Source organism: Caretta caretta, chromosome 2, assembly GCF_965140235.1.
Source record: "Caretta caretta isolate rCarCar2 chromosome 2, rCarCar1.hap1, whole genome shotgun sequence".
NCBI lineage: Eukaryota > Metazoa > Chordata > Testudines > Cheloniidae > Caretta > Caretta caretta.
In genome coordinates, this window is record NC_134207.1 from 250,743,949 (window position 1) to 250,764,237 (window position 20,289).

A 20,289-nucleotide genomic window follows, 5' to 3' on the forward strand; every position below is an offset into this window, starting at 1 on the left:
CTTAGTTGCTCAAATCTTATTTGTAGACCTATTTCAAGAAATTTTGCTGATAACACAGATAAGCAACTTAAGCAGTCAGGGTACCCTCCAGTTTTGCTAAAGAAATATTTTACTGGGAATCAATTACTCCTGGGTGCTGCTGACTGATGGAGTTTAGCTGCAAACAGGCCTCCTTTAGCTGCTTCTGTGATTCCCTCTGTTCTCTCAGTAACCTTGCTACATCTGAGTGGATTGGCTGCTGACAATCTGGTTTTCAGAAGCAATTCTTGCAAGGGAAGTTAGCCCTACCTCCTCCTCTGCCAAAGGCTGAGTGGAGAACTGGGTTGGCATGTAGGAAGGTGGAAGTAGGGAGGGTACAAAGAAACCTCTTTGCCCAACCCTGTAGATCTGGAGGCCACAGACTTGCTGCTGCATGCTCTCCGCAGAGTTCTAACAAACATCCAAGTAGGATTTAATGCTATACCGTAGTAGCAACTCTTTCCATGTTTATAAGCAATTAGTGTGTTTTTGGTGGACAGACAACACCTGGAGGAACTACATTGAAAGATTTGGAGGCTACACCATATGCACAATTCCTAGCCGGAGGAGAGGACCCCCAAGAAGAATAATTTAGTGTAAAGCAGTTTTACAGTCTTGTGCCCCTCAGTATTTAAGTGTACAGATTATATCTGGGGTAGCTTTATGATCAAACAGGAGCATAAGCTTGAATGTTCGAGTTAAGTAGTTATCCATACAGGTATGCATGCCAAATTAAAGCTCTGATCCACTATCAGGGTTTGATCAGCATAAACCTTCTATACTAGGCTGTGGCAGGAAACTGATACAGCATGTACAAGTTACTGGAAACTAGAAATGTTGCATAATATTTAGCAGCCCATGAAAGGAAGATGTTCCACAAGGAAAGCTTCCTCCCAGTTGTTTCTGAAAAAAGCAATTGGAAACTAAGATGTGTTACTCATTCACTTTAGCATTGCTGCCAGACAGCTACTTTACAGCTGCAAGCAATGCACAAAAGTCTAAATTAAAAGGTGTATCTGATTGCTCTAAAAAATTTCCTAATTTAAATGTGTTCACCTTTTCATTAGTAGATGTTCAATCTATTAAGTCAAAGCATGGAAAACAGATCTCATCCAATAAAACTGGAGAGTTAATTTCCAAAGAAATTGCTTCATATACTTTTTTTTTTTTTTAAAATAGAGGAGACTTCATCTTGGTTTGAGGCATTCTGAACATTTTGCAGTGGGAAGGAAATGGAGTCAGAACAACTTCAGCTGATTCACACAGCAGATGTTGCCACTACCTGTGCTGTTTCAGGAGGGAGCACTTCTAGGTACCATGCAGTTAGAGTACTTCACAGCTTCTTCAGCCTAACAGCTCAATGTTATTCTTGCCCCATTCAGTGCTCTGTGGAAATCACCTTTAATAGTATTTGAAATCATTACTCCACATTTTGAAGAGGTATCTACTAACTGATTTACAATGATAATCTGAAGCCAGTTAAAAACCTAGTATAAAAGGAAGTTGCATATAGCAGGGTAAGCCAATTCTCAAATGGTGAACCATGGTATACTTCCAGGAAGTCCTCAGTCTGGACACAGTGAAATTCTGAAAATTCCAGAACCTTAAGGGTTTCTAGAAGCTTTTTGCCCAAAATCTAAAAAACAGGCTCCTCTCCACACGCGTGAATGGCTGCATCAGGTCTTTTATTTGTGTTTGTTCCAATCTGATCAAGTTTGGAAGTGGCATCAGACAGTGGACAGATCTGTGTATGCACTAAGTGCAGCATCAGAATGCAAAATGCCTGAGGCAGCGGGTGTTTGCAGGAAGCAAGAGGAGATTTGGTACTGGTAAACATGCAGTCTACACCAAGGGAGAGAAAATAAAATTGATGAGAGGCCGAAGCCAAGGAAGCATGAGGGAGCCAAGAAAGGTTCTAACCTGAAATGATCTACAATAGGAGGATTAGAATCTACAGAGTTAAGTAATTTAGTCTAAATGAGACAAAATTGGCATTGTACACTAGAATGAACAGCTGATGATCTAATCTAGTGCATTTTATGTAGACCGCCTCCTTCATTTCATAAAACCTTATCTGAAAGTGACTGATAAAAAAGTTTATCTTTTTTTAAAAAAGAGCTTGGGATCAATTTTTAGAATGGTTAATGTGCTTTATTAGGAAACAAAAGTACCTTATGAAACGTTTCTCCTGACATGTGCACATAAAATGAAAGATGGATTTTCTGGAGCACTGCTGATCTCACTAATAATGAAACTTTTCTGAATTACCAATTACCAATACCAATAGAATGGAAATTTGATATCTAGAGATCAAGTGTATACATTTATTTATGAGAAGGTGTGCAAGATTTGACTTGAACAAAGAAAATGGTACTTACGCTTTTTTAATGTCTTCTGGTGAGGCATGCCTATGCACTCCTAGAACATCATAATAATCCACCATGTTTTAACAGTTGTCTTGTTAACAGCAAGTCCTGCAATTACAAGAACCTATTACTAAATGGGTACAGTACTACTACTGAGTAACGTGACATCTCTCCCTTTACATGATTTAATAGAAGGGATTTTTTTTTAAATCCAAACATTTCCTACAAACAGTAGTACAAGGAGGACTAGTCTGTTCCTATGTTGATAGAAAATAAGAAAAGTTATACGGATGCAATTTGGTTTTAGGTTCTCCAATTCCATCATTTAGGCAGGTATCCTACATTGAACTAGACAGGGAGTTAAGTCATTTCTCATTAGTGGATATGAAGTACTGACAGTATGTAACTGGACAGTAATATATTTTCTTGCATGCCAAAATTTGTCAAGATCTATTGCTAATGTGGACACTTTTTACGCAGTACGTCTATAGTGACAAGCCATTAGGAAGTCTGGCTACCCTATATTTCCGTAGCACCTTCTTCATACTAGAGTAGTGCTGCCATTGTAAGGCCTTGTTTACACTACCAGGGTAAGTTGACTTAAGTTACACCACTCCAGCTATGTTAATAACATAGCTGGAGTAGATGTAGCTTAGGTTGACTTATTGCTGTGTCCACACTGTGCTGCATCAACAGGAGATACTCTCCTGTCTACTTGCCTTACTCCTCTCATTCGGGTGGAGTACTGGAGGCGACCAGAGTCGCTCTCTGGTTGATTTAGCAGGTCTTCACTAGACCGCTGCTGCTGCAGCAGATTTGATCCCTGGTATGTGTAGATAAGTCTCCCTTCCAGGAGAGCATGCAGAACACATAGTTGCCTCAGAAGCCTGCAATGCTGCCAAATTTTTTTGGTTTTGTTTTTTTAAAAAACTAAAGGAACTAGACAGGTGCAATTTCTAGTAGCCATTCATAAGATCCCAAGGAAGCTTCAGAATGGTATTCTTTAAAAAAAAAAAAAAAAAGGACACAGTCATAAGTCACTTGAGAACCAATTCAGAAAGTTAATTATCTTAAGAACATATATATCCAAACCCAGCCATAAAGTTACTACAGACAACATTGGTCTATAAAGCATTATTAAATTCAGTTTGCTAGTCATTCCTCTCTTTTATTAGGAAAATTATAGCCAAATGAGAAGGACCCACTAGTCTGGCTCAAATCTAGAAGATGAATCAGCCAACATGAACACAAGATTAAGGTTATTAAGAGTAAAATACCCAAATGGAGTTTATTTTAAGATTAAGATTAGATGTATAATAGCCAAATAAATAGTTAAGCATCTTATGGTATGTAATTTTAGTGAACACCATTTTGACTTATTTAGCCTAGAGCAATAGTCTTGGCCAGTTTAAAAAAAGGCCATGATGTTTTTGGTCACTATTAAGAGACAGATATATAATATTAGAGGGAGTTCATGTAAATAAGCTGAATGGTCTCTGGAGTATATGGAATCCTGCCAGAGACCTCAGCTAGCTTTTACCTCCTTGTTTTATTCTGTAAATAATTTCCATTCCTTTCAGCATTAAAACTGCCCCTGCTTATTCCTCCACTTTAAGTTTTCCAGTCATCTCTGAATCCAATTGTTCTAGTTCTGGTTTTTTTTTTTAAAAAAAGTTTTAAATCCTGAATGACAATTCAATGGAACATCAAGCCAACATTTAAGAAATCATGAAATACAAAGTCACTCAAGTTAAATGGCAAAACTTCATTAACGCAGAGTAAAGGTTGCTCAGTGATAGCTCTTGCCCTTCCAGAACGCTGAGTTCAGCAAAACTAAAATATCTGAAAACCAGAACAGAGTTACGGTAAACATCCATACAACCGTAACTCTGTCATCTGGAGCTGGCAACAGCCGCTGGATATTATCTGCGTTCATTCCAGCTACATTTACTATGTTACGTGTAACTATACTGAATGGTGGAGGAATGAGTTGGAGTAGTTTGGGGGCAACTGTGACAGTGATATGAGGAGATCTGGGTTTGAGTCGTCCCACCAATCAACCTGTATGCGTTACCAAAGGAAAAGAGTACATGTGTACCTTGAGGTTCCAGTCTACATCATTTGTATCCTGTACAATTCTGTATTGAGAGTAGTCTGTGGATTTAATGATGGGTGGGGAAAGAATAACTAAGTGTTCTCCTCTGTTGAAGTATGAAGGGGCTGTAAGAGGATATGAAGTGGTTGTTAAAATAGAACAATGCAGAATTCTGTCAGCAGAGCAAGCTCAGGTGTTTCTATAGAGAAAGTGCAGGCACTGTCTATTACAATGAAGCGGAAAAAGTGTATGTGATATGAACATATTGGAGCACTGCTCAAAGAGGACAAAGTCAAGGCTGTGTGGGTGCTTATCTTACCTCTATTTCCTGGTTTTCAGATGTTTTAGTTTCACTGAACTTTATGTTAAAATATACTTTCAGCCTCCTTTATTATGGACAGTGGCCAAAGGTTACTTGCTTGCAATAGGAGTCCAGATGTGACTATGTCTAAGACAGAGGTGGACAAACTACAGCCCGGGGGCCACATGCAGCCTGTGGGACTGTCCTGCCCAGCCCCTGAGCTCCTGGCCCTTGAGGCTCACCCCTGGTGGTCAGGGGTCAGGAAACAGGGGGATTGGGGTGGGGTTCCGGGGGGCCTGTCAGGGGGCGGGGGTGTGGATAAGTTAGGGCAGTCATGGGACAGGGAGCGGGGGCAGGGAGGTTGTATAGGGGGTGGGATCCCCGAGGGGCGAGGCGGGGGGTGGAACCAGCTTCATGCCTTCCTAAACTGTATCAGCGAGATCGCTGGGACCACTACTGGTTCACGGACCAGTCGTTGAGAAATACGGCTCTAGTATACAGCACTAAAAGCATACTGTTCCACAATCATGACAATCCCAGAATATATAAATCAAGAAGTGAAAAATCCAGTGATAGTCGAGGCAGGAAACTTTTCTCTGAGCACAAGTGACTGTCACTGTAACAAAAGATAAATGACGTGAAAGCCAACCCATCAATGATGAGACAGCCTGCATGAGGAAGATCTGTTGCAAAATCCACCCTTGGAGCTAAAAGGCATGTGTTACTGAAAGAGTCAGCTTTTGAACAAGAAAAAAAAACCCTATAATCCACCAGTTGAGAAAAATCTGACATCTCCACATCCCTTTTGATGTAGGCTTGCAAAATGGTCATGGAAACTTACCAGCCAAGGCAAAAAGCCAATCTTTGCATTCTACCATGATGTAGACCTACTGATATTTTATTTTTCCTTTAGAACAAAAAGGTTACTTGCCCATGATAAAGTAGAATTTGCAAGGATGTTTAAGTAATTGTTCTGAACACCTGGGATTGTTTCATGTTTGAACTTTCAAATGAATTAGAAAAGAGTTGTCACAGATCAAGTTATCTTTTGTTTGAGATGGCACTGTACACAGTTTGTCCTTGTCTACATTTGCAGTTGAATGTTCCGCATTCAGTTCAGCTGCACCCAGTCATGGGTCCATTTTCCCAAGGTAAATAGTAATATTCAAAATAGACCTGTTGCTAATTCATTATTTGCTCCAAACAAGTAGTTTGTGGATTAGGGATGCAAGGAAGTAGAGACACAGAGGGCCACCAATGGCCATGAGTATTTCATGTTCCTCTATATGGGTACTTATACAGCCCCCATGACCATAGGTGGACGTATCCCTGTCCACAACACTCTTGTAAGGCAAGGAAGCTAATCCCCATTGTACAGATGGAAATGAAAGCATAACAATTAAGTGACTTGCTCAAAAGAGTCACAGGAAGTCCACATTAGAGCAGAAAATTTGAGCAAGATGTCCAGAGTCCCAGTCTAGTGCCTCAAACACAAGGGCATCCTTTCTCCTATACATATGGCTTCAAACAGTAAAATTAAATAATCCTTTTTTCCTACTTCATTTGCTTGATGGTAAATTGGCAGGAATAGGGCATCCTGCAGAAGAATTCAGAAGTGTGGAAAGGAGGAAACAATAGAGCGGGAGAGAAAAAGAAAATTAAAGAACATGATTCTTTATTAGCTACTGCACATTAGGTTAACAGCCAGAAGTCACTCCTTAAGTGTGCAGAAGATGGGCTTCCACCTTAAGTGCCTGGGATGGGAAGCTCTGGTGGTGTCTAGCCAGAGACGAAAACTCCTTTTACCATCTCTCCCTTAACCTTGGTTTTAAAACTTAGAAAATTCAACCCAAAAGAATGTTCTGCACCCCTCCTATGTTGAGCACATTATAACTGCAGGATTAAGTACTCAGTCAAAATATGTATTGCTAGGTTTTGACACATTTGTTACAATAGCACCCAGATGCTCTGAACAGGATCATGGCATCTTTTTATTAGGAGTTGTACTGAATACAAAAGACAGTTCCTGCCCTGAAGAGCTTTCAGTCTTTACTTGCATTATGACATTCTATTTCTCCAAGAGGCTACGTGCCTAAAAGTTGTGAGTCTATTACTGTGACCTGGTCTACACTTCAATCAGATCAACCTAGCTATGTTCGTCAGGGCTGTGAAAAATGCCACATCCTGAAACACACAGCTAGGTCAACCTAACTCCCACTGTAAACACAGCTAAGTCAATGCAAGGATTCATCTGTTAACCTAGCTATCACCTCTGAGGGCTTGTCTACACTTAAAATGTTGAAGTGATACAGCTGTACCACCGTAATGCTTCAGGAGCCAGTCGGTGTAGGCAATCCACCTCCCCAACAGGCAGTAGTTGGTCGATGGAAGAATTCTTCCATTGACACAGCACTGTCTACACAGGGATGTAGGTCAGCTTAATAATGCCACTCAGAGGTGTGGATTTTTCCACACACCTGACCAATGCAATTAAACCAACCTAATTTTCTAGTACAGACCAGGCCTCAGAGAGGTAGATTAACTACCTTCTGTCAATTCAAACATCTACACTACAGTGGCATAGCTGCTGCAGCGCCTGTAGTGTAGACATTCTTATGTCTGACATAGTCCATAAGAGTCAGAAACATAAAGACTACTAGTGAAAGTTTGCCGGCATATATGGGCCACCTACAGTTAACTTCATTATTAACTGAATCATCACTTGAACTGCACCCAAGTACTGATTGAAGAGAAGAAAATCGATAGTGAATGGATACTAGACATTAAATACACACCACAGAGAACTAAGTATAAATTAAACTGATTCTTTGTGAAATCAGTGGAGAATGTAAAGTTACGCGATATATATAATTATATTTTCTATAGCCCTAAATATGCATATATTAGTGTAGTTGCACTGTAAATATTTTATGCACAAGAAAGAAAAATCAAAGTTACCATACCAAACTTAATGTTGACGTGTCCTCTCTTTAGAGTGTTTAGCTGTACAACTAACATTATCTTTGTTTTTTTGTATGGCATATGTAATTAATTTATAGGAAAGCCAAACAGGGATTAGCTTTTAAAAGGATTTTGCTAGTTTGTACAGCATAATATAAAGATAAAATGACTAAGTTACCATATTTTATTCACACTTGTTTAGAGCAATGCTATTTAAAATAGCCAAGGTATGAAACCATATGAGGGGAGCATGTGACAAAATGAATTAAAGAACCTGTTCAGTAGTTAGTCCTGTTTATAGTTTGAAAAAAGTTATCAGAATTGCAGCAAATGTATGAAAGATTTAAAGTGCTAGTGAAACTGCATTTTCAAAATGAAGTCACCTATTGTTCACAAGTTTAGCAAGTATGGAACAGATTTTACTTCAACTTCTCAGTTGTCACAACTGTCAAAAGAAAAAACAGCACAAACTTTCAGCCTAAGTACGAAGTTCCAAGCTAATGTGACCCTAAATAAAGTCTGCTGTCCGTGGGGCCAAGTGAATGAAATTGCATATTACAAAGGAGGATGGAGCACCATTAAAGTAAAAATGGGCAGGGTGAAGTGATTTGAACCACCACTTTTCATCTTGTTTTGCAATTTACTTCACTCATTTTCCTAGAGAAAAGTTGATTCTCACTGGCTGGCATAATCTGGTATTTTTTCTATCCAGAAGGATGCACTCTATACACAGTTATTTAAGCAATTACACAGCTTTACATACACATCTTCAGATTGTTTACATTTTTATTACACAGAAAATGCTGAATGATGCATTTCTTATTTACTAAATAATCTGCATGTGACACTGTCAAGCTGCATTTGGATGGAAGTTGAATTAAAATGCACGAAGACACCACTTTACAATTTGATTTAACTAATATTGAAAGTTACTTTTATTGTGCTGGCCACAAAAAGTTAGAAATGGTTTGCATTTAAAACGGATTAAAAAGTATTATCTGTAATTAATCAAGCTAATTGTTCCCAGTCATCATATCCTTTGAGATTTTAGAACTAGAAGATCTAATCCTTTTAAATCTAAACATTATTCACAGATTGAACAGATTTTCAACTTCCTATCAGTTTCTCAACTTTGAATGAGCAATTAGTCACTGAACTGAACTAGCTGAATAAACTAAGAAAGTAAGTTCTCTTTACACCTGCAGAAAAGACTACGCTGCAAAAAGCTGGTTTAGCACTTCAGACTATTCCAGGTGACTGGCCAGTGACTTCCACTAGTTCAGTGGTGAAATTTAGGCCTTAATATAGGTTGCCATACTTCCCAATGTTTAGAAGTCATTTAAGATTTATACCTAAAATCCAATTTTAAAGGGGTTGTTTAAAATTCTTATCCACCCTGACAATGGGTTATGTTATTTAACATGTAGAAACTAAAATTGAAAGTACATTTGACTATCTCAGAAATGGTTCACATGCTTTACTAGAAAAGGAGTACTTGTGGCACCTTAGACTAACACATTTATTTGAGCATAAGCTTTCATGAGCTACAGTGCACTTCATCAGATATGCCAGTACATCTAACGAGAGTTCTAAAGTCCTCGTAAACATCTTCTTACAGAAAGGATCTACAGCAGAAGTAACAAAAGCAATCCTAACTAATGACTGCTGTGTCCTACAGTAGTCATAACTCCAGTCTAAGACTATACAATCTAGAAATAAGCATCATAGGGAAAACAAGAAAAGCAGGTTGATTGTGTGACAAGCTAGGTCAAAGGATTCTATGATTAACTTATCAGTGGGAATCGTGCCTTTCAGAGAACAGCTGACCTTTCCTAGAAATAGGAACTAGTCCCCATTTTTAAAAACACAGATTTAACTTAAGTTTCATTTGTCATTGGCTGGTAATGACTATTGGAAGTCCCCTCAAGGAGCAACTATGGCTCATCAGTAAATTGAACAAGTTCTAGAAGTAAACTACAACTCAGAAAAATTTCTCCACCTTTATTTCTTTTGTACTATCTTCAATCATGTTAGCTCAATTGACTGACGTAACATGACTGAAAAAAATCCTTTGTCCGATCATGCATCCAATGAAGTAAGCTGTAGCTCACGAAAGCTTATGCTCAAATAAATTTGTTAAGTCTCTAAGGTGCCACAAGTACTCTTTTTTTTTTTAAAAAAAATCCTGTTTAAGATGCCGGCTAACGAATCTGAAGTTGAGTTAGCTGGTTCCCCTCAAGACTAAAACGCAGCCAATGAGGTTAAGGTAACTTGAGTGAGCTAACAACTGAAATGCACCACCTTTCTGCTTGTCAAGAAAGGCCCTATGACAGAGGGTTACTGAAAGGCCATGAACTGCCTGAAATTGTGGGAACAGGAGTATCAATACCATGCTTAGTACTGCCCCAGATATTGTTAACCTAAAATGCAGCTACTTTGTTTTGGGCTGTTTGTTTCAGAGAAATCTTTAGGGGATTTAGTAATATCCCAGGGACGTTAGGGGGTGTTTTTATTTTAATATATTTAGTGTTGGCTGCAGAAAAGCCTACAAAAAACTTCATATAATTGACATTTTCCCCGTGGTACATTTCCATCAAGACAGAGCCCCTGTGTTAAGCACAGCTGGGTCTACAATTTCCCGGAGAACTGGGAAGTCTGTCCTTTTATTAGAACATTTAATGTATGTCTAACACTTACGGCAGCATGTACAGAAACTGCACACCCAGCTAGCACGGGTATAAATAGCAGTGGAGACAGTGAGTCATGGATTAGGCAAGTAGAGTGCCCTAGAGTGCCTGAACCCCCTAGAGAGTACACCCTACACAGCACCTCAGACACGTACACTGCTATTTGTAGTGCTGTTGTATCCCACGGCCTTGCTGGAGCCTTTCCTCACTGCATGTAGCTACATATCAGCAACAAATGTGGACACAGCCTGCCTTTCACGGCAGTATATAGCTACATGTGTAGTGCCTGTACTCTGTACATTTCTCGCCACCTAAGATTTACAGCAAAGACCTGTGAGGCTTCGTCTTTAAAGTAACCTGCTTGTTTTGTAACTACAAATTGTCTTGTCTTCACTGGGATTTCACCTCAAGTTAGCTAACTGGAGTTAAGGATACATTTTTTTTCCTTGGGAAGACAGCTATAATGATGCTGAAGAGGAACAGATATGTCTGGGGGTCTGGTTTATAAGAGTGAAAGTTTATAAAAAATATTTTGTCAGTTGGAAGTGTAGATTAAGTTCCCAAGGCTTCTGGCATTTAACACAGTAAAGCAGGTTTAATTAGAATGCTTGTAAATCCAGAGTAAAGGGTAGGAATTTTTTTTTCCCCCTTTTAATGTGGAAAAGGCCTAAGGGGAAAGTTCTTAGGCAGTAGCTCTTTATCTATGGGTAGATCTTGGTTCCAAAGAAGTGTGCATGAGGTCCTATATCCACTATTTTAACTTCCTGCATCTGTTTTGTAAAGACTGCAATTTAAGCTTTTTATTAACCCCCCAATTCAGCAGCTTACTCAGCCCAGTACTGACAGGAGCAGGGAATAGAGCCTCCAAGCTAGCTAATTAAAGATTATAGGTGAAACTTTGTTAGTTCTCTTTTTGTGGGCTGCACATTTCTTAATATGTGACCCTGTCAGTCTGAGTCATAACTGGAATGGAGAGTGTGAGAGAGACCAGAGTCCAGTCAATGCATCAAGGGGCACGCAAACTGCTGGTCCATATACCCTTTCCAATTAACCTTGCCATATATGGTTGTTTGGATGCCAAAGCAGGTAAACAAACCTAATATTGTTGCTTCACTAAAAAAAATGGCTGAATGAGTTGACTGCCCTTTACAGAAGGAGCCTGGGTGTGAAAAATGCCCTCCATACTATCATGCTAGGTCAAGAAAAAGCAGAGGAATCGCTGTATAGCTCAATTCTCAGGTGCAGAAGAGACCCACAACTCAGACAAAATCCATTTGAATGCATTTTCAGCTAGCATGAATCCAGATGTTTTTATTTCAGTAGCATCCACAATATGGTAGGTGTTGTCCACATAGTTAGGAAGAGACAACACCTTGAAATCAGCACATAATTCCTCCTAATACACTTTACCCAGAAGTGCTGTTGAAAAACTAACCGAACCAACAGACCTCCCACCCTAGAAACGATGTTGAGGATTCACCTTTAGATACCTAAATATCCAAGTGGACCCCTAACCTTCCAAACATATACACCTCTACCCAGATATAACACGGTCCTCGGGACCAAAAAAAAAAAAAAAAAATCTTACTCTCTTATAGGTGAGACTGCATTATATCGGGGTAGGGAGAGCAACTGCTCCCTACCCCAGCTCACTTCCACTCTGCCTCCTTCCCTGAGCATGCCAATGCCGCTCTGCTTCTCCCTCCCTCCCAGGCTTGCTGCACCAATCAGCTGTTTGGCACAGGAAGCCTGGAAGGAAGGAAGGGAGGGAGGGGGAGAAAAAAAAAGAAGCGGAGCAGCAGCAGCAGTGCACTCAGGGAGGAGGCGGAGTTGAGCATGGGGTGGGGAGTGGTTCCTCTGCGCCCTCCCTCCTTACTTGCTGCAGCCCCCCGACCCCAGCTCACCTCCACTCCGCCTCCTCCCATGAGAACGCAGCAGCTCTGCTTCTCCTCCCTCCCAGGCTTGCCGCGCCAAGCTGATTGGTGTGGCAAGCTGGGTGGGGGGGGGGGGGGAGAAGAGGAGGAGAAGTGGAGCTGCGGCACGCTCGTGGGAGGAGGTGGAGCAGAGGTGAGCTGGGGCGGGGGGGCTGCAGTAAGGGGGGAGGGCACAGAGGAACTGCTTGCGGTAACACGAATTTGGATATAACGTGGTAAAGCAGCCCCGCTCCCCAGAGCGCTGCTTTACCGTGTTATATCCAAATTCACGTTATATTGGACTGCATTATATTGGGATAGGAGGTGTAGTATAAGTGAAAGTTTACAACTACACATTTGCCAAATAAACTAATGAAAGCTGCTCCTGCACTGATGCTAGGCCACAGGAATGCAGCAGAAAAAACTTTTCTAAAGAGTTATCCAACTAGTGACATGTTGCTTAAATGTTGCTATCGTCTTCAGAAATCAATTATGTGTTAACTCTTTGTGACCAATGGTCACGTATGCAGATTAAACTGTAGACTGGGATATCTTAAAATACAAAAAGAAAAAGGAGTACTTGTGGCACCTTAGAGACTAACCAATTTATTTGAGCATGAGCTTTCGTGAGCTACAGCTCACTTCATCGGATGCATACCATAGAAACTGCAGCAGATATTATATACACACAGAGATCATGAAACAATACCTCCTCCCACCCCACCGTAACAGCAGGACAGTGGGGTGGGAGGAGATATATACACACAGAGATCATGAAACAATAATATCTGCTGCAGTTTCCATGGTATGCATCCGATGAAGTGAGCTGTAGCTCACGAAAGCTCATGCTCAAATAAATTGGTTAGTCTCTAAGGTGCCACAAGTACTCCTTTTCTTTTTGCGAATACAGACTAACACGGCTGTTACTCTGAAACTTAAAATACAAGAAATTTCAATGGTATCTGACCACTTAGCTTGAAGAGATACTACCCCTAACATAGGTTAACACACATACATCTGTGAAACTCAGCTTCAGATTCACATGGGAAGAAAAATCATCCATTTTAAAGTAAGGTTCTTCACATGCGGCTCTTCAGAAGTTAATATGCGGCTCCCTGTGTAGGCAACGACCCTGGGGCTAGAGCTACAGGTGCCAACTTTCCAGTGTGCCGGGGTGCTCACTGCTCAACCCCTGGCTCTGCCACAGGCCCTACCCCACTCCACCCCTTCTGACCACCACTCCTGAGCCTGCTGTGCCCTCACTCCTTCGCCTTCGGGAGGTACATGGAGGGAGGGGGAGACACTGATTGGCAGGGCTGCCTGTGGGTGGGAGGAGCGCGATACTGACATATTAGAGAGTGGCTTTTTGGAAATGTACATTGGTAAATTCCGGCTCCTTCTCAGGCTCAGGTTGGCCATCACCAGCCTAGACACAAACTAAACCAAAGTTATGTCTGTGTGACTTGTGTCATTCAGAGGTGTGAATAGTCCACCTGCGAGTGACATAAGTGCTTGTGTGCACAGTGCTATGTCAGCAGGAGAGCTTCTCCCATAGAGCATAGACAGTGGACCCCAAAGTTTTTAGGTCATGCTCCCCCCTCAACCTGTAATGGAATCTGTCCATGCTCCCCTGAGCTGTGCTGAAGTCAGAGCTGAGGGCTGGGGTTGCAGGCAAGATCAGAGCAGAGCTGGGGGGGTAGTATGGGACTGTGTGGCACTCCTTCCCCACCCCCTGAAACATTCTTCCTTGCCCCCTAGGGGGCACACCCCACAGTTTGGGGACCACTGGCATAGAGAGTCTTCACTAAAGGCACTGCTGCATCAGTGCAGTGGTGCTGCTGATGTGCTCGATATACAGATGTGGCCCAAGTCAAAACGAACTAAAAGAAACTTTTGGAAGTATGATATTTACTTCTACTTTTACACAAGTTTCCCTTCCATACAACATAGCTCTGTCCAAAAAATAAAAATAGCAACATATTTGAGTAAATAAATGTGTGGAATAAGCTCAACAGGATGATTACATGCCTTCTAATTCTGCTTCTCTAAAATAAGGCCAACTTTGCTGTACTCATTTTCAGAGCAAGATGCTCAAAGGAGGCCCCAAATGAAAATGAGTACAAGACTATACTGGCAGCAACTGCAGGCCACAGCCAACACTGAGAACAGGAAAGCATGTGGTAAAATACACAAATCCGTAGAAAGTATTACAACTAAGAAAAACTACATAAAAATCAGCCAACTTAAAAGTGAGAAGAAATGAGACAGGAGTGAAATCCTCTACCCCGGAACCAAGGATAACAGAGGGAAATTCTGGAAAGGCACAGTAATGCAGAGCCCACACCTCAAATACTCTTGGCTATTATTCTACCCATTAAATTACTTCTTATCCATAAGCTAGCTAAATCAGAGCCTCTATGGCCAGTTTTATAAAGTTCAGGTTTCGTTTATATGAAGCAGACAGCTGTCGATCAATCATATTTAACTCATGTGATTAACTCAAAAAATTTGTGATTAATTGCAGTTTTAATCCTACTGTTAAACAATAGGATACCAATTGAAATTTATTAAATATTTTTGGATTTTTTTCTACATTTTCAAATATATTGATTTTATTACAACAGATCACAAAGTGTACACTGCTCACTTATTTTTGATTAAAAATTTGCAGCGTAAAAATTATAAACAAGAGAAATAGTATTTTTCAATTCACCTCATACAAGTACTGTAGTGCAATCTCTATCCTGAAAGTGCAATTTACAAATGTAGATTTTGTTACAAGTCCACTCAGTCCTACTTGTCTTAGCAATTGGCTGAGCAAGAAACAACTTTGTTTACATTTACAAGAGATAGTTCTGCATCCTTCTCACCTATTGGGGACACTGTAAATAAGAACAGGCGTTCGCACTGGACTTTTGTAGCCAGCATTGCAAGGTATTTACGTGCCAGATATGCTAAACATTCATATGCCCCTTCATGCTTCGGCCACCAACCCAGAGGACATGCTCCCATGCTGATGACGTTTTTTTTTTTTTTTTAAAACAAGAGTTAGTTAAATTTGAACTCGGCAGGGGGGAGGGGTGGGGGAGAGGATTGTATTCATCCGGCTCTGTTTTACCTGCATTCTGCTATATATTTCATGTTATAGATATCTCAGGTGATGAATCATCACGTTTAAGAACACTTTCACAGCAAATCTGACAAAACACAAAGAAGGTACCAATGTGAAATTTCTAAACCCAAGGTTTAAGAATATGAAGTGCCTTCCAAAATTTGAGGCGGACAAAGTGTGGACCACGCTCTTGGAAGTCTTAAAAGACCAACGCTCCGATGCAGAAACTACAGAACCGGAACCACCAAAAAAGAAAGTCAACCTTCTGATCGTGACATCTGACTCAGAGGATGAAAATGAACGTGCATCAGCCCACTCCGCTTTGGATCCTCTGGAATGGTGGTTGAAGCATGAAGAGACATTTAGAGCAGCTGGCATGTAAATATCTTGCGATGCTGGCTACAACAGTGCCATGCGAACACCTGTTCTCATTTTCAGGTGACACTGTGAACACGAAGCAGATAGCTTGGTTACATTTGCAGGAGATAATGCTTGTTTGTCTGAGCAACTGGCTAAACCAGAAATAGGACTGAGTGGACTTGTAGGCTCTAAAGTTTTACATTGTTTTACTTTTGAATGCAGGGGGGTTTTTTTGTACATATTCTACATTTGTAAGTTCAACTTTCATGATAAAGAGACTGCACTATAGTACATGAAAAATACTATTTTTTTTTTGTTTTTTATAGTGCAAATATTTGTAATCAGAAAAACAAAGTGAGCACTGTACACTTTGTATTCTGTATTGTAACTGAAATCAATATATTTGAAAATGTAGAAAACATGCAAAAATATTTATCTAAATGTTATTCTATTATTGTTTAACAGTTCAATTAATTTTTTTTAATACACAAATGCTGGGGGGGAGAAACTATTTTGATGCAAACATTTTTTTCCCACCAGAGAAACCCCCAAAACAACAAAACTTAACTTATTGTTAACGTTATGCAGCTTTTTTAACCAATGCAATATTTTTGTATTATCCACACACCCCCCACAAAAAAAAACACAACATCCAGGCCAACCACAACTCACAGGATCCAGTGAGCAGTTTCTCTGGCAAATTGTAAGAAGATCAGTAGACAGAAGGGGCTCCTGTCCTGGGACAGCTACTACTGCCACTTGACAGACACCTTCACTTAAACTTAAGCTCCTTCAGACAGGGGGGCCATCTTTTTGCTGAGTTTGTACAATGCCTTGCACAATGGGGTGCTGGTCCCTGACTAGTGCTCATAAGCACTATGGTATGCATCCGATGAAGTGAGCTGTAGCTCACGAAAGCTCATGCTCAAATAAATTGGTTAGTCTCTAAGGTGCCACAAGTACTCCTTTTCTTTTTGCGAATACAGACTAACACGGCTGTTACTCTGAAACCTATGGTAATACAAAGTTAATGTTATTAAAATCCTCACTTCCCTTTTCCCTGCATTGCCCCATTACTGTTAGGAACTGGGACTTCTTGGGAATTGGGATTGAAGTGTGACACTGCACTCCATATTCTTCACAATGATATTTGATGTGATTATGACATAGTTATGATGTATTTTATGCAAGTCATGTGAGAGGTCATTGGGAAGTTTATGATTTGTTGAATGATTATCCTATTTGCATGCATGGATCATTTTTGTATCTGCAATTATGAATATTGACTGTATCTATTTCACATGTAGCTATTTTTGGGCAACACCCACTAGGCAAAGGCTCTCAGTCTAGAATGGGTCCTTCCCAGCCAGTCATCAAGTTAATCAGCCATGAGAGAGAACAATAGGCCTCAGGGGAAGCTTATCTCCAGCTGGGGAGCCTTCCTGAGGATGCTACAGACAGCCTCCAATAATGGCTGCTGTTACACAACAGGGACATGTGACCAGGTCACCTGGTGCTGGACTTCACCTTGGGAGGTTTATTTTTCCACTGACTTGCGTGGGAACCAAGCTTTGAAACAGTGTTCCCACCATGTGCAAAAGCTATAAAAGGCAGGGGAGTGACATCATCTGGGTTCTTCAATGACTCCCCTCCCAAGGAGGCTCCTGGAAACACGTGAGGAACAAAGACTGAACTAGGAGGAAGCGCTAGACCCAGGCTAAAGGGATTTTTAGCTTGTGAATGGAACACCTGGGGATTCCAAGCCGTAAGCAAGTGCAGCTTGCCCCTTAAGATCTTAAGAACAATGAAAAAGCAATCAGGTTCTTAAAAGAGAATTTTAATTAAAGAAAAAGTAAAAGAATCACCTTTGTAAAATCAGGATGGTAAATACCTTACAGGGTAATCAGATTCAAAACAGAGCAAAACCTTAAGTTACAAAAAGACAAAAAACAGGAATATACATTCCATTCAGCACAGCTTATTTACCAGCTATTTAAACAAAAGGAAATCCAACGCTGTCATAAATATAAAGGGAAGGGTAAACCCCTTTAAAATCCCTCCTGGCCAGAGGAAAACTCCTCTGTAAAGGGTTAAGAAGCTAAAGGTAACCTTGCTGGCACCTGACCAAAATGACCAATGAGGAGACAAGATACTTTCAAAAGCTGGGAGGAGGAAGAGAAACAAAGGGTCTGTGTGTCTGTCTACATGCTGCTTTTGCCGGGGATAGACCAGGAATGGAGTCTTAGAACTTTTAGTAAGTAATCTAGCTAGGTATGTGTTAGATTAGGATTTCTTTAAATGGCTGAGAAAAGGATTGTGCTGAATAGAATAACTATTTCTGTCTGTGTATCTTTTTTGTAACTTAAGGTTTTGCCTAGAGGGATTCTCTGTGCTTTGAATCTAATTACCCTGTAAGGTATCTACCATCCTGATTTTACAGAGGGGATTTGTTTACTTTTATTTACTCCTATTTCTATTAAAAGTCTTCTTGTAAGAAAACTGAATGCTTTTTCATTGTTCTCAAATCCAAGGGTTTGGGTCTGTGGTCACCTATGCAAATTGGTGAGGCTTTTTATCCAACATTTCCCAGGAAAGGGGAGGGTGCAAGTGTTGGGAGGATTGTTCATTGTTCTTAAGATCCAAGGGTCTGGGTCTGTAGTCACCTAGGCAAATTGGTGAGGTTTTTTACCAAACCTTGCCCAGGAAGTGGGGTGCAAGGTTTTGGGAAGTATTTGGGGGGAAAGATGTTTCCAAACAGCTCTTCCCCAGTAACCAGTATTTGTTTGGTGGTGGTAGCGGCCACCATGTACCTTGGGGAATTTTTGACCTAAGCTGGTAAAGATAAGCTTAGGAGGTTTTCATGCAGGTCCCCCCATCTGTACCCTAGCATTCAGAGTGGGGGAGGAACCTTGACAAACGCATTTCTAGATTACTTACTAACAAGTTCTAATACTTCATTCCTGTTCTGCTCCCGGCAAAAGCATCACACACAGACAGACTCTTTTTTTTTTGCCCCCTCCAGCTTTGAAAGTATCTTGTCTCCTCATTGGTCATTCTGGTCAAGCGCCAGTGAGGTTAAGGGGTTTTGCCTCAGGCCAGGAGGGATTTTATAGTTCTGTATAGAGAAAGGTGGTTACCCTTCCCTTTATATTTATGACAACAGTGTAAAAGGGAGTCCAGCCTGGTGGGTCAAGGGGGCTCAGTGGTACCCCAGTTCCAGGTGGCACCCCAGGGGGAACCCATCATAGGGAGAGTTGGACTTGATGTCTCCTCTCTGTGCACATTCCATCTACATCCCTGTTGCTGATAGAGCGTGGTGGGTGGAGAAAGTGAGAAAGGTACAGTTACAGCCAAAGTTAACTAAGCAGCAGAAAGTACAGTTTTTACATCTGGTGAACTGTGATGTCATGCTCAGAACTCCCAGAACTGTGAGCCACCGTTTTATCACTCCAACTTAGCAAGAGTGAGAGCACTGACATAACAGCCTGTCTGCCTTGCCAGCAAACTCTTCAAGACTCTGTCAGTCTAAACTTTGCCTATCAGGTAACAAATCAGTGAATCAGAGTTCCCAAGTTCACTCGAGACATCTCCCTGCAGCACACAGTCCATCTCACTGGATACTCAGCAATTAGGTTCTCTGCCTTCAAAAAGGCAGAGCACGCATCTGTTAGGTTAGCTGAAGACTTGCCCTTTACACCGAGATGGTTTTGTAACAATCAAGAATAAATGTATGAACAGATTTAAAAGTGATTCTAAACAAGGAGAAAAGACAGATATGGTTACAAACAAGACAAGTTCTCTAGCAATTAACACTAGCAATTAATTTTAGCAAGTTACAATCTCTGTCTAAGCAGATATGTTACTTTACTCCTGGGGGAATTCTGCACCACTGCATGCATAATTCATGGGCCGCACATTTTGTGTTTCCCCGCAGAAAACTTCTAGCTGAATGATATGCAGTTCCACCTATTGCCCACCAGAGGGTGCTGTGGCACTAGAACAGAGCAGCTGCTCCTGGCCAGCCCCAGGTACCATATGGAAGAGAAAGAGCCTGCAGTGCCTTCGTCACAGCGCCTGTCAGGCCAGATCAGGAGACAGGGGATATGGAGAGACAGACAGCATGGGGCACATGGGGCTGCTGAGGGGTCACATACAGGGGTTCATAAGGGCTAGTAGGGGAGGACAGAGTTGGGCAGGGCCACATGGGGAAGGGGATGCAGGGCCACATGGGGGTGGAAGGAAACAGACGGGGGTGCAGGGACACATGTGCCTGATGGAATGGGAGAAGCTAGGAATCAGCCAGGGTCTGCATGGGGGAAGCTCCCTAACAATCCCTCCCGGCTCCCCCAAAAATCTGTTCCATACTTTTCCCACCCATACCCAAGAGCCCTCCAACTTCAGACCCAGGTTCCTTCCCAGCAATTTACTTTCCTCTCCCTCAGCTTATCCACTCCCCCGGATTCCCCCAAGCCTTTG

General features: G+C 41.2%; 1 protein-coding gene across 3 annotated transcripts in view; it reads right to left on the reverse strand.

The window, feature by feature from the left end:
- DNAJB6 (DnaJ heat shock protein family (Hsp40) member B6) overlaps positions 1-20,289 on the reverse strand; it is a 101,848-nt gene that overhangs the window by 76,566 nt on the left and 4,993 nt on the right. For all 3 annotated transcript variants that reach the window (XM_048837625.2, XM_048837628.2, XM_048837627.2), the window contains exon 2: positions 2,397-2,492. In XM_048837625.2, coding sequence (XP_048693582.1) covers positions 2,397-2,461 — 65 coding nt within the window. In that variant the 5' untranslated portion in view covers positions 2,462-2,492. The remainder of the gene's footprint in view (positions 1-2,396; positions 2,493-20,289) is intronic.